This window comes from Apteryx rowi, unplaced genomic scaffold, assembly GCF_003343035.1.
Source record: "Apteryx rowi isolate R43461 unplaced genomic scaffold, aptRow1 scaffold_381, whole genome shotgun sequence".
Taxonomy (NCBI): Eukaryota; Metazoa; Chordata; class Aves; order Apterygiformes; family Apterygidae; genus Apteryx; species Apteryx rowi.
Window position 1 is genome coordinate 589,933 of NW_020450319.1, and position 15,911 is coordinate 605,843.

Genomic DNA, 15,911 nt, shown 5'->3' on the forward strand with positions numbered 1-15,911 from the left:
AGAGAAGCAACCTTTCAACACTTAAGGAAATTTATTCTTACTGTGTAAGTTACAATATGATAAAATTTTTGCTTCACTGTTTTCTCCCAACCACAATTCATAATCAACATGTTATACAAAAACTGTTTTAGCAAGAACTCTGTAAAACTGCAAGCTGTAAATTTGAGAGATACATGAATAATGATGGTATCTTCTATCTGAATAATGATTGTATATGTTAGTATAATCCTAAACTACTGCCCTTGTACCAAAGCACTGTAATAAACTTGAATATACTCCATAAAGACAATTCATATCACATAGCTCTATACAAATATTTTGTATAGCTATTTATTTTTCCACCAGCTATAGTTGCTCTATTAATTTCTGCGCAACCATTAACATTCAGAAATTGCTGATTACTGGAAAATATATTGCAACTACATGATTAGAGAAAATAGGCCAGAACACAAAACTGCAAGACTACCTCACTTTGCCAGTTAGTGTCTTAGCAGTAAAATTTAGAAGTATTATTGTGTAACTGTTGCAGGAATTCAAGTAGCCTGCTACTTCTGAAGCTTAAGATCCTGAGAACTGTCTCAACAGCTCCATAAGAAATTATTCATATAGGTATTTTTGAGTAAAATTAATAACCAGGTATGTCAACTTTTAATATCAGTGCTTCTAAATTTGAAGCATAGATTCCTCATAACATTCTCTACTTTTCTCCCCAAAAAAGTAGCTTTTGTTATGTTAAAAAACATCAAAATAAAACTAAGTTGAATTACACCCTAAAGGGTACAAAGCATCAATCAATTCTGCTATCCGACTGGGGGTTAGTTATCTTCCTACTCTTCTCACACTTCATTTGACTTTCAGTTTGCTCTGATTTTCCAAAACAAGTTCAGCTAGAATTCAGCTAGATTATAAAACTCAGAAAAAATAAGCCTAAAAGAGAAAAATGGAAGAGACATTTATAAACAGCTTTTAAACAAATCAACTATAGTAGCTCTTGAAACGATCAATTTTTACAGTTACAAAGAGCTTGAGAATTAGTATTAGACAGTTACTTTTTTCTTATTTCACTGATATTCCATTCTTTTTAAGGTTCTAATAAATCTTATAAACTCTGTCAAAGGATCTGAAAACACTTCTAGTCAAAAGCAAACTGGAGCCCCAATGTAGTACTGGAAGACAGTGGCAGATGCCAGTTTTTGTTGTACTTTATCCAAAGAAATCTTCCATGGAAGAAAGAAGTACGCTTGGGCAAATCTAGCCAAGCACTGGTGCCTGCTTGCCCAACAGTAGCAATCATTATAGTCCTTTCAGTCACAACGCTATTGTATAAGTTAACAAAAAATTGTAATTAAATCAGTCCTTTAAGAATATACATTTTATTTAGGTACGTAAAGCAATATCCACAAGACRATTTTATATTAAAAATATTCTGCAGCCACTGTTAAAAATTATGTACAAAATAAATTTAATGTACAAAATACCTTGAAGGTATACAGTCTGAACACTAGAAGTCGTATGTCTATGTAGTTTAGTATTTTCTTTTGTACATCCATATGCGGACACAGGCACAGGTACTTTTACAATATTAATATGTGAATTCTAGAACAAATACAGCTAACCCGTATTATACAAAAAGATACACACTAACTGCAAAATGGAAGAAGTTGATTTTTTTAAGCATAAAAAGAGACAGATTTGGTTAACAACAATTTTAGCATTCATTAGGCASAAACACTTCAGTGCAAAGACCATATACACAGCTCTTATACAAAAATACTATATACCATAATATTATGCAGCAAACTAAGAAAATCAAAACTGCCAGTGAACACATAAACCTGGTTCTCATCGAAGAAATTATTAACATACCCGTTTCATTTAAAAAGCAGATACAGTAACACATTACCTTTTGTTTGTAAAAACAAAACTGAAATTTTTCATGCATTGAAATAATTGATCTCTGCTGAAAATTAATTGGAACTCAGGCTTATCCATCACTTCTGCACTTTTGCAGTCTTCAGCCTGCAGGTTTGTACTAATTCAAGGTTTACTTCAGGATTCAGGATCGCACACTGAAGAAAAATCCCTCCCCCCACCAATACCATGAAATATTTATATATGAAAATCTAGCTACCTAACAAGATCCAAAGTTGCTTGCTAAGAGACCAATCCCCCAGTAAGATCCATGCAAAACATACTTTGCTGATGCCCTCTGGCTTCAGCCACTTGTTCAACACCTTAATCTACATAAATCCCATGGCAAAATACAGTTCCAAGTACACATACTATTTATACATACTTTCCAAAAGAATCTGCAGGATATAATTTAGGTGTATGTTCAGTATTTGGCTCTAAAATTGTTCGAAGTGCTAAGAAGTTTTGGGCCAAGAACAGCAGTCAGGGGAGTGAGAAAACATACCAAAACAATGAAAAAGTTCAATAAGAAGAATAAAAAAAAAGATTTGTGAGTTAAAAAAAAAAAAAAGCTATTCCATGAAAATCTAGAAAATGTTTGTATTAGAAATCGCTACCTCCAGAAACATTAAGTAGTGCCCAAAGAGTATTTGGAACATAAGAAAGTCAAAACATCTAACAGTATAGCCAGGCAGGACTCTACCAAACTTTGCATTTAAGAAAAAAAAAAAAAAAAAAATCTCTACTAGAAGAATACACCTCATTTTTGAAAAACTAAGCATTAATTGTAAACACTCCAAATAGGACCTCTCAACCTGATGGGAAAAATAGACTTGCACTTTTAAGCAGTGAAAAGCTTATACTTGGACTAACTGCAGAAAATGGACTGCTGAAGTGAAAAGTATTACATACTGTTCAAAAAGGAGAACTAGCTATGAAGACTTATTAATTATACAACCAGTGTACAATCAGTATCAGCCAGACTTCCACAAACTATATTCTCTCAAATCTTAAACAGGAATATGACATTCTATCAGAGAAGGCTTGAGAAACTATTTGGATGCTGGTTTATGGAGGAAAAGGAGGTCCTGAAGCAAAAGGGGAAGTAAATCAATTCTGCTCTTGAACTTCTCAGAACATAGTATGTACATCAGACTGTACTATTTACACTTAAAACTTTTAAGGCACCCAAAATATGCAAGAATACAGATGGCTAGACTTAAAAGCATGTCATCTAGAACATAAACACTGCAACACTGTCATTATATAAAACTTTTATTATTAAGGATAAGAAACAAAGTTCATTCAAGAGGTCAGAGGTCAAACTATTATAAAAATTTTAAAGTATATGCTATTCATAGTCCCTAAATGAGACTATAGCAAAGTGTCAATCAGACAAGCAAAATATACAGAACATGAAATTTGTACCTGAGAGCACTGGAACATGTTTTATTTTTATTTAAAAATAAAATTATAGTGCAACCTGAAGTCAGGAATAAATCTAAGTTTCTGTCACCTTTTTGACATAACATACTGAACTAAAATTAGATTTAAATTTGAATCTACTGTTCCCTATTAGCTGCCAACTTTAGGATGGATAAACATATGGCAATTTATGAACAAATGTATTCCTCTACTTGTAGCAGTACTTTTATTGCACCTCATGGAAACTGGAGACACTGAAAGTCTATAAAACAATTAACATATACTAATACTTAAATTGAAACATACATGCAGTTACTAATTTGCCTCACAGATGCATCAGAATCTGATAATTATCAGCTAAAAAATTAAGTCCAAAATGGCCTGATTCTGATCTTCTAAAGCTTCAAAGTAACAGCCACAGACGCCAACAATAGAAGAGAATACATTTCCATTACTAAGGGAGCTTTCTCCAAAACAGATGAGACGGATATAAAGAGCACCTCTGCTTTGCCTGAACTTGTTTCCCCCCCCCCCATTAACCAAAGACTCTAATGCCAAAACTAAAAGGAGAATTGTTAGTCCAATGCTTCTCTGGAGCCTGAAAGACTCCAGAATAAACCACAGAATCCTACCGAAACTTCTCATGAAACATATGCTACATGGAACACCTGCAAAATAGGTGTTCTGAAGTTCTCAAAATGCCATTTTGACACCTGACGGGAAAGAGAAAGGGGGGAACCACACAATTTCAAGTGCTGCCCTACAAATTTGGTCCTATCAAAAGCTATACATGTCCTATCACAACCACAACCATTAAAAACGGAGGTTAGTGAGGCTTTTAAAAATTGAAGGTAATTGTGTTGTAACACTGTAACCAGAACAAGCACAGAAAAGTAACGTCAAGTGAAAATACAATTATGAGACTGACAGTTTAATAACATACCTTATCAGAAAATTTAAGAACATTTAATAAAATAAATCCCCAAGATAAACAGAGGTTCCCCTTCCCCAAAATATACACCACCTAGCAAAACTAATGACTTAAAAAAAATAATTCAGTGTTCTTCCCAATAAAGTATATTTTGAACACCAAGAAAGGTGTTTAAAGAAGTCTACTGGTGTTTATAGGAGTTTATACATGCAATTTCTATATACTGAAGTTCAAAATTTTGTAAAAGTTAAAAATGTTAAATTGTCAGTGAAAATTAGGCAAAAATAAAGAAACCCAGTGCAACAGCTTAAAAGTTCACATACAAATTTGTTACCAATCTAACAGTAAGAACTGTCATATGTACAGTTAAAAAAGATAAACAATATTAATTCTGGACTATAAATAGATCCAATATAAAATTTATTTCTTAAATTTTTTAAGATACCAAGATATAAACACTGATTCTTTCCCATGCTTTGTACTACTCTCTTGTAAAAGCTCTTTTTTGGTTAGCTTTCACAATATCATCAGGAGATGCTGACTTGAAGTCAAATGGTGTTATGGCTATTATAGGACCAATCTCCTTGGGTTTTACTTCTTGCACTTGTCTGTTGTATAGGAAAGTTTTATGCACACCAACCATGCGCCGCTTATAACCTTTTGGAGGGTAACGCAGACACAAGGTTAAAGCAAAAGCTGAAGGTCTTGCACGCAGCGCCTTCATCCATGAAAGGGACAAATCCTGCCTCTTAGGAATAAGTCCTCTTTTGGATTTTTTATTTGTTTTAGCAAAAACAGAACATTTCCCTTGCTTTACATTTGAAAGTTTAGTTTCTGGGGTTAAGATATTTGATTGTCCTACTACATTTTGTTCTGCTGATACACCTGCTTTTTTTATAATGCCACTTAAGTCAATGTTTGTTCTTTTAGAGGGCCTCATCTCAGTTACATTGAGCATGGAGAAGTACTTTCCTTGTCGAGTTTTATCTACTTCAATAGTCTCCGCAATTAAATCTGACAGTGACAAATTCTCAACTTCCTTTACTGGAGAAACACTGGAGAGGGCTAGAGAAGACAAAGATCCTGTTAGCTCTGGCATCACACCTGAAGTTTGAGGTTGACTTACTAGTTGTGATAATGATGAGGTTCCCAATTTCACATCTGCAAGAGTTGCTGTTGACTGGGCATAAAGATCAGCCAAAGAACAACAGTGGCTTGCACTGCTTTCCTGGTGCTCCTGAAGTAAGTCAGCCAGTGATGTGCTTCCAGACTTTGATACTGGCAAAGCAGCCATCTCTAAAGAGGGGCTTTCCTGTTTTCTACCTTGTAGAAGTGAAGAAAAATTTTCAAGTTCATTCTTTCTATTTACGGTATGACTGACTTCATTATCAAGAGCCAATTTTCCTAAAGCACTCGTTAAACAAGGAGGACTATCAAAATTTGCACTACTATTACAATCAGAAGTATTTGAAGAAACAAAAGGCATGCTGTCTTCAAGACTGAGAGACTCGCAAATCACATTCTGCATCAGGAAAGATTTCAAGTCCCGTGTTTCCTTGCATTCCAGCTTCTTAGAGGAAGGATTTCCAGATGTGTTACTCCCTACACTAAAGTAAGCATTTTCACTGTCAAGAATCAAACTTACTGCATTAGCACTTTCTGGTAGTTGATCCTCTGCCTGTTTATTCAGAGGTTCATATAATGACCCTTTACCCAAATCATCACTGAAAGAAGATGACAGAACAAATGAAGAGGATTTCAATCCTTTCTTTTCACATAAAGGTATATTGGATATTTTAGCATTAAGGAGCATTTTGTTATTTGTAACTAAAGAGTAACAAGCTGAATCGCTTTTGGCTGTCAGGTTTCCAAGCTCAGATGCGTTGGTGTTGTCAGCAACATTTTCTACTGCACAAGAGACATTGACTGTATTAATAAATATTTCTGGACAACAAAGTAAGTCTCCTTACCTTACAATAGCCAGTAATTTTCAGATGGAAGCATGGTCACAACGAAATATCCATTTTTTTTTTTTAAAGTAGACAGCAGCAGCAAAATCAAGAAAAAACATGGAAAGGCATTTAATTACTAAGTGTTATTGAAAAATATGCATTATTCTACAATTACAGAATCGCAGAATAGTTGAGATTGGAAGGGACCTCTGGAGATCATCTGGTCCAACTTCCCTGCTGAAGCAGGGTCAGCTAGAGCAGGTAGCCCAGGACCATATCCAGTCGGGTTTTGAGTATCTCCAAGGATAGAGACCCCACAGCCTCTCTGGGCAACCTGTTCCACTGTTCAATTAAATGATGGATATTTACTCAAATACCATGGAAGTTCAAAAAAAATCAGCTAAGAAATGCCAGTACAGATTACCAAGGTTTACATATGAATCAAAACAAGAAATTTACTGTATAAACACTATCAAAAAAGGAGAGGTATCAGGGGGAAGAAGGGGGAAAGGGGGGTGTTGGCTCACCAAAGAAACAACAGAAGTGCATAAAACTTTTAAAGATGTTGTCCAACTTCTGGGACATGTATTCACACACACAGTTAAATTCACTTATTAGAAGACAGAAATTTACTGTAAACTGCAGATGGTTGCTTACAGTTTGCATTTAAGATGAGATTAAGGTTTTATTCTGACTTCCAGCTCAAGAAAAACTGTTTCTCTTAAATGTTTTTAGAACACAAGCATTTAGAAAAGATGGCCTTACTTAATTTTCTCATGAATGACTTATGCAATAAGCATCTTCACAGTTTTTAAATCCAAAATTACACTGTATATAGAAATGAATCATCCTGAAGCCAAACACAATTAAATAGAAGTGTACCTTTTGTCGTCTTTCCTATAATCACAGCGTCCTCATTCTTGGTCTTCATATTTTGCTTACTGTCTTGTGAAAGCACAAGATCCAAAGCCTTCTGTACATCAAATTTACTATCCAGTACTGCTTGCACCGTTGTTTGCTCTGGTACAGACTCTCCCAAAACTTCTCGCATTTGATCAAGGCATGAATTAAGACGGGCTAGAAGAGACATATTACTGTTATAAGCTACATAAGAAATGTTTTAATAAAGTGGTCTAACCACTAACACCACACATCTGATAACATGATATTTCTCTCCAGTGTCTGTTAAGAGATAAAACCTTTATAAAGTAATTTCAATCTCACTTCTTTCCATAATAGGCTTCACCCCCAAAACCTGGAGAACATTTGATTCATTTAAAATACTGCAATATGGAACTATCATTAACTACCATATATTGATCATTAAAGCCTCAACATTGAAATATTTTGATGCTGTAAAATTAACTAGCTTCACTGCTGAGAAGTGGTGCAAATAATCACCTTAAAATTATTCAAAGTAATTTAGTACATCAACATGGAATTCCATTTAACAGCACAATTTAAGTGTTTACAGATGCTATAATTAACATTCAAAGTAAACAGCATTTTCTCAGGCCTCAGGTCTTAACAACGGAAAAATTCTAAATATTAGCGATTCTGGATCAACACTCCAGCTTCCAAATTACCTGCCATCTTTACCTTTCCTAGAACTGTAATATATTTTGAGGGTCATAGAATCCATTTTTCTTTGCAGCAGGTTTCTGTATTCCTATCAAGAACATTTTTGAATGCAAACAGAAATGAAAATTTCAAAAGCCTTAGACAATCAAATTCTACCACAAAGGTGTATACCAAAATTGTTTTCAGAATTTGAACTTAAGAAAAAAGAGACTACACTAAAAATAGACTCTCAATGGTTTTGAAAAAGAAGTAGCTTTCTCAAACATCTTTCATTTTTTGATTTTTTATGATATAAACATTAAATTTGTGTTTAATTTCTCTTCTATTGTCACTCTGACCAACCTTTTTTTTTAAAGCAAATATTTATACAGTTCAGTAAATAAACTTTCCTATCTTAAAGTAGCCAGTAAAACATCAGACTAGTATAAACCTTGACTAAGATTGGTTTCTTAACATTCTTGACTTTCCACACAACCAAAGACTGAAAATTCACCAGGCTGCCATTCACAGAAGTAGTGTGCTGATCAGACATACAAACACTACAGCAGAAGAGAAGAAAACCCCCTTGAGTGTCAGCTTCTGCCAGTTCAGTTTTCAGGAAGACTACTCAACACCACAAAGACGACTACAGATTATTTGAAAACTTCACCAATGATGGTAAGTTTAAGAACTTTGCTAAGCAAATTCAACACCAATTCCAACTTCTACAAGGTTACTTAAATCAGCACCCTCAGTCCATACCCGAACAGCAAGTCAATTTTCACAAGACATTTCCTCTGCAAAACGAGTACTGACAGAGCTCCACAGAATGTGCTGGTCAGCCATTTTATTATCCAGCACTCAATATGAACAAACTTTTCAAACTCTTTGCAGCCAGACTGATTAGAGTCAATAATTTTGTATTCATGGCCAACACTGCCACACTGTTTCCAAATAACCTGCAACTATACTGAACAAAGCAGGTATTTTGGCACCCCTACTATTAAGACAGCTTTCGCAGTGGAGATGGTTATTTTTAGGTTTCTTTTCCATCTTTATAAGTCCAGAATATAACTTTCCTTCTTGTTCCAATACCATTTAACTCCTTAAATAGCTGGTGGACCTTGTCAAAAGCATTCTGAAAACCCAGTATACTATATCAGCTATATTTACCACCTGCTTGCTGATTCTTTCAAATTGACTTTACAGCATTATTTCCTTCTATAAAAACATGTGGATTACACTCCAATTTATCATATTTACTCATATGTCTATGCATTATCATAGCTTCTACCAGTTTACTTGATATTGAATCTAGAATTGTCTGCTGTTTCAGAATTTCATGAAAGTTCTGTTTTAAATATTAAATTTGATTCATCCATTTATTGCCTAGTCATTTAGCAACACGCTTTAGTCTGTGCTTATTAACACAGTAAAAATAACACTGATTATTCCCACAAAAATCACAAACTAAGTTAGCTATTACTATTTAGGAAAGAGAGTTGGGCAACTTTATCATGAAGTATGTAACTAAGCAATCAGCCAGCAAGTTTAAAAATCAAGTATTATTCCCTCCATATAGAACTCAGCTTGTAACATGGAACTCATGGCTGCAGGACTGAATGAAAATCAAAGTCTAATGGGTTCAAAACAGGATTAGACAAGATTGTAAAGAATGTAGGTATCTAAAGCTATTGAGTATTGGTTCAAGGAAATGTCTGACTTTGCAACCCTGTCAAATACTGTTAATTGCCATAATCTGGAAGGCATTACAGGCAAAAAATTATTATACAAATACTCTGTTTCTTATACTCTTCCCTAGGCATCCATTTGTGGAGTCAGTTTATTGAGCTACATGAACTCCTGGTCTAAGCCAGTGGAGGTGTTATGTTTGAATTTCTTATCAAATCTCACTATTTCCAGAGAGGAACTCAGAACATATTCTAGAGTGCGCAAATTTCAAGCAATATATGAGAAGGTGGCTAAGAGCTTAAAGGGCCATTGTTGAAGAGGTGCTTCTTATAGTACTCCACCCACTATACTCATGAAGGGTGTTGTTCTAGTATGAGATTCCAAAACAGTGAGCAGTTTAAGTCAGTCAAGTAACAAATGCTAATTTAAGACTATTTCAGTAAGCCTTTACATCATAAGAGAAACTGCTCTAAGGAGAATTATTCTTCTTCTATAATTACCTCTGTCAACTCCAGACAATTGATGATTGGTTGTAAAGTAACCAGCAGTATCTTCTGTACCTTCATAGCCATATTCCTCTTCTAATGGCTCAGCAAATGCTGCTGGTTTGTCTCGTCTTGAGTAGATAAATTGAGCTGCTACATTAGGAAAAAAACAAAGTATTAAACACATTTAAAATATTGTTCTTCCTTTAAAAACAAAGCCTATCTACAGAAAGGAAGTTAGGATGCTAGCTTGTTGCAATGATTTGGGGGCAGGTGGGGAGGGGGGAGGGAAGAAGCAGGAAGGGGCAATATCACTGTATAGTGACCACTACCTGAAGACTGCACAGAACATACAGCAGTTCATGACAGAATATAAATACTGGTAGTTCACCACTACAGTGAAAACACCCCAGGCTGGACAATATCCCTGTATGTCTGCATATAATGCAATAATTCTACAAAGTTCAATATTCAAACAGAAGAAAGATATTCCAGGTTTGAAAGACAATTTTCCGTACTGAGTTACCATCTATGACCTAATGTTCTCTTCATAATCTTGTTCCACAAACTTTTTTTACATAGCTACAGCCAAAAGATTAACATGAAAATAAATGTTGTTTTTACTTTTTGACACTGTCCAACTATCAGCAACAGTTTACCTGAATTAAGCACATTCCTCTATTCTTGGCATTGAATTAGAAATACAGGGCACGCATTAAAACATACATTCACACACAACTTTAAACAAGGACAAAATTCCATTCCAATTCAGCAACATGTTTAGGCATATATAGTTAAAATTTTTTGCTGAACATGAACTCCAGACAGCACATAATCTGAGAAGTTTACAAAATACAGTGTGAACAAATGTCCTCATGTGTTATGCAGTATTTCCCCAGATCTGAAATACATACTGAAAGCTTTAATATCCTCCATTTTTTATCCTCCATACTTTAATATCCTCCAGTTAAGTAGTATAACCTTAGCAATGGTTTCACAAATGCATATCACTTCATATTCAATCACCATAGCTGAAGCAACTATTAACATTAGAAGATTGCTGCACCATCAAGATTAGATTATTTTACAAATGAAAGCTTATATAGAAAAAAATTCTTAGGAAAATTAGTGTGCACAAACACCAGAATTACTTTTGTGATTTAAAAGCTTACACAATTAAAAAGTAAATATATTGTATGTTTTCATCACAAAATACCAGCTACCTTATTTCTTTTGAAGTGACTTGAAAAATTCTCACAATAAGGCTTAGAAATTAAATGTGAGACAATCTGCATTTAAATTAGAGAACGTGACTACAAATAATACAAATACCTAGACTTGCTTACCTAAAATGAACAGGTTGACACAGCAGCATTTATTTTCATGTTAATCTTTAAAGGCCTAATTAACTGAAGTACCTGTGACCAGAGGTCAGAGAATACATCACAGATGCAGGGGATTTAGATCGATCCTAGTTACCTGCAGTAGCACAGCATCAATTATTTTCAGAGCCACTTCAGCTCTAGAAACATTACAACCAAATTTGGGGAAACCCAGAGCAAATAATCTTGCCAAAGGCATGGAGAACACAAACAACCCAATGGTTCTACACAGGGGCTGGTTAAATTCAGCTGGGCTGAGTCGCTCCAATTATATCTGACATGAGCACACAGCATCCCTATTTGTGCACCTACTTCATGACATTCCAAATGACCATCCATTATCCGAGATAATACACTTGAATGACAAAAGATGCAGAGAATTACCTAATGYGACTTTCAAAAGCACACAGATCCCTAGCACTACTTAACTGACTTTAACAGGAGTTAGAAAGCTAGGCACTCTTGAAAGTTTCACTAGCTGCCTTTAAATACTGCTTTCTTCTAGAAATAAATAATAATTTGATTGCAGTTCTTTAACCCAAAAATCTCACTGCATTACTTAGTCAGCTGTTTATCAGTTAATATCTTAGTTATTTTCCTCACCAGCAAACTGAAATTGTATGTATATATTTTCCCAGGTTAATCAAAGTAGGAATCAATGGACAATGCCGATATGTAATCATTTGAACTAACCTGTTGAGGGAGAAATGCAATAATCATCTTCTACTGATTGGCCATACACATCATCATCTTCAAAATCTATGAAGCAGAGAGAGTAAGATTAATCTATGCAATTTTTAAATACTTAGAAAGTCAAAGGATGGTTTTTATATAAGGTTTTAAGAAAGTTATTATGCATCTCCAGTATTCCAGAAGTGTTTATTTACATAGGTAGGAAATTCTAGGTTACAATAATAGAACTTAAATCTTTAATAGTCTACTAATTATGAAAGCAGAAAAAGTTCAAGAGTTGCAATGCTTCACCATCCTCCTCCTTCAGCATTTCCTTTGGAAGACCTCCCTCATAATTCAAACCCAACTTTCTACAGTTCCACAGACCTTCATCCATGGTCTTGTACTTCTCTTGATATTTTCACTTGATCCCTCAATAGCCTTATGCACAGACAGTTCAATTACAATCTTTATTCCAACAATTAAAGATCACCATTTCTACTCCATACCTGTCTACCTCTCACAGCTTTACTCTCTGATCTATCTTAATGGCCAGCTGCATGTCAACTCAAATTCAGCAAGGCAAAAAACATAATTCATAATGCCCTCTGGCTACGTCAAATTGTATCAGGCAAAAGGGAAGTTTCTTATTCAGTTACTTAAACACAGCCATAATCTTTCCTCAATTCAAAAAGGACAACCACAGAATCTTGACAAACTGACTTGTCAAATCCACACTGTATTAAAGATTTCTCCAATAATCAATTGTCAACAAATAAACTGTGTAGTCTTCCCTAGTGGGCATAACTTTGATAATGCTATAATCATGTTTTGCTTTTGGCCCTTCAATTTAAAATCAATTTCTTATTTCATTAAAACTTTTACAGTATTTAACATTCTGGCTCTCCAGATCATTTTGTTCTGTTTTTATTTCTTAACTTCACTCCACTTTTTATTTTGTCTTTATGATTTCTTTGCACATCACACTTGAAATTCAAAGAAAGATGATACCTGTAGTCTCTCAATACCTTACATGCAACTTCTTTCTTCTTCCATGTGCTGCAGTCTTTCATTTTTATTCCCTCATATAAGGCTTGTTCTCATCTGACTAATAAAAATTGTCACACCTAGACCTTTAAGTTCACCATAACCTTATACTACAACTTTTATGAGAGCAAGAACTTTCTGAATTTCAGGAAAGAAAGAAATGAAAAGTTACCTTTAAAAGGTAACTCTTCAACAATCGCTGTCTACTGAATTGAATTTTTTTCCTTTTCTTTTTTTTCCCCTGAACAAAGATTTAAAATATCATTAAGTAAGTAACAACCAAATCCTCAGCAGAATAAAGTTTTTGGCCATCTTTGGATGAATCGAAATCTACACAAACAAATGGACAAAAAGCTAGAAGCCAAGACTTTCTGATTTTTTCTAATGACATTCACCTCCCGATTCAGTTCACCATCTATAAAATGGTAAAATATTATGTCAACTGATTAAAATAACATTTTGGATATGTGAGATCTATAAAGATTTATTCAGCTAAGTGTACTGTTATCAGGAATCACAATTAGAAAGTAAATTATTTCCAATTAAAAAGCTACTTGAATATTATATCAACCTTGAAAATAAGTTATTTTGGTATTATGTAAACCTCAAAAATAAATTTACACATTTTGCACTAATAATGAAAAATACGAATAACGTAATTGAATATTTTTAAAGATGCTATTGCATACTCTTGGCAGTTTCACAAATAACCTTTTAAAAGAATCAGGGGAACAAGTAGCCAAAGCATTAAAAAAATCTGCACTCTGATATTAACTTTTAGACTACAGAACTGGGATGTTACAAACACTGTATCTATTGATAAAAAGCTCAGAATCAGCCGAGTAATGAAAGGTTTATTTGTCTCTCAACATGAAATAAGAAAAATCAAAGTAAACTTAACTCTATAATCCATTGTAATTTTCCAAGAATGGTCAATAAAAACAGTGACTAAAAGGGTTGACACAGTGTATGAGATGTTTAGTGAAAGACCAGAGACCCAGAAAGCTACTCTGGAAATTAAGTATCAGGGAACAGCAAAACATATTTATCATATATGGGGAAAAAAAAAAATCTACTTTTTGACCACGGTAAATGAATATACTGCCTCCTGGTCCCATAAGAGGATCAGTTACTCTAGAAAGTGGTCTAAAGAGCAATACAACTTTTTGAGGTAAGGACACCTTTCGCAGATTGGCCAGGACTTGGAGAGTATCAAGAACTCCAGGAGGAATTCAGAGAATGGTTAACAGAATAGCAGGCGAAATCACAGTCTTTTGTCAGTGCACATCATTTGAATCACTTGTACATCTCATACAGTTTTAACTTCTAGGCTAAGAAAAAGACTAATTTGTGAAAACTGCTCAGCTTGCAGTGACCATAAAAATAATTATTAGACAATGGTACAAATTACAGAGGACAGATTAGAAGAAAGAAGTATCAACATTTACATCAGCAGCATGCTCTCAAGTGGAATACCATACTCAGTTCTGATCATGCAATCTCAAAAAGAAGACAGCAGAAATAGAATAATGTCAAATAAAGGCCACAAGAACAAAGATCTCCTTCCTATGAAAGGAGACCAAAAATATTGCTAATATTTACTTTAGAAATAAAACAACTGGGCCAGACAAAGCAATATAGAATCAGAAGTGGCATTACAAGAACATCTGGCATTATATTAAATAAAAAAAGAAGACAAAAGTGGTATTTGGTAGACTTCGTTTGAAACAGAAATTTTATTACAGAAGCATAAAGAATGCACATACAAATCAAGGTTAACCAAAGTATAATGCAGTAGTAGTTTCAGACAGCAATAGCAAATTAATACTCAAATGRTTGCAGCAAGTTATTACACATCTCAGCAATTTCAATGAAAAGTTTCTGAAGAGCGTACAAGTGTTGAATTCTACAGGTTGGGCACTCAACTCCACAGAGGACAGAGATTCAGTTAAATCAGCATTTCAGCCAACAAAGCAAATCTCTAGAAGGTGAAAGAATCAAGCAGTAAAATCCCCAAGCCAGTTTAAGATTTTGCCTGTATTAGGTAAATTTGCACTAGCAAAACCTGCTAGATAGGCTGACCCCACATTTGCAACAAATGGTTCACACGCATTCAACTTACTCCCAAAGAAGCTGTGAGAACATGGTGCACAACCAACCCAGTTTGTGCTACTGTAATACATACACACACTTTGCACCTGTCCACTCAAGAGCAAAAAGCCAGAGGCAGGCAGAAGTATTTCTTGMATTTTTTATATAATCTGACAGAGACAGCCAATAAAATTGCTGAACCCATACTAAAGGGTTCTTTAAAATAGTATTATCAGCTGGAAGCATGTTCTTTATTCCACACCCCAAGCCAACACAAATAAAACCTTGGCAAAAAAGGGGCAATTAGCAGTTTGCCTAAGTTAATGGGACAGTGCACCAAAGAAAGCTGCAGTGGTGCACATACTAGCTTAGTTCTTATTCAAGAGCTCATTCATTCCATGCAAGCTTAAGTAAAACATGACAGAAATGCTTCTAAAAAAGAGCTTTTTCACTAGATGCTGATCTCCATCTTCAAGAGCTACATTCCCTCTATAAAGGATGGCCGTTGCCTCTTATCCATGTTACAGCTGAACATCAGCAACAACCTACTAGAGCGAGAGCGGGACCACGAACACTTCGAAGATTCAACAGGGGCGGGCCCTTCTGCACTGGGGCTGCTTTTCGGGCTGCTCGCACCCCGCTCTGCAAAGTGGCCCCCTGCAGCAGCTTAGGGCGACGTGGGCGAGCGCCGCCGCGCCTCCGCCGAGGCGCCAGGCCCACGCCTCCCTCGCGCGGGCCGGGCCGGGCCGAGACGGGGCGCGGC

The 15,911-nt window shown here is 35.1% G+C and overlaps 1 protein-coding gene across 4 annotated transcripts in view; it reads right to left on the bottom strand.

Annotated features, from left to right (window-relative positions):
* Positions 1-15,911, bottom strand: part of HBS1L (HBS1 like translational GTPase) — a 66,402-nt gene that overhangs the window by 50,015 nt on the left and 476 nt on the right. For 3 of the 4 annotated variants that reach the window (XM_026074228.1, XM_026074232.1, XM_026074231.1), the window contains exons 2-4: positions 12,032-12,097; positions 9,972-10,109; positions 7,102-7,296 (exon numbers count right to left, since the gene is read on the bottom strand). In XM_026074228.1, the coding sequence (XP_025930013.1) occupies positions 7,102-7,296; positions 9,972-10,109; positions 12,032-12,097 (399 nt within the window). Of the gene's footprint in view, positions 1-1,354; positions 6,233-7,101; positions 7,297-9,971; positions 10,110-12,031; positions 12,098-15,911 lie in introns of those variants that run through there. The other variant, XM_026074233.1, reaches the window with a different exon arrangement.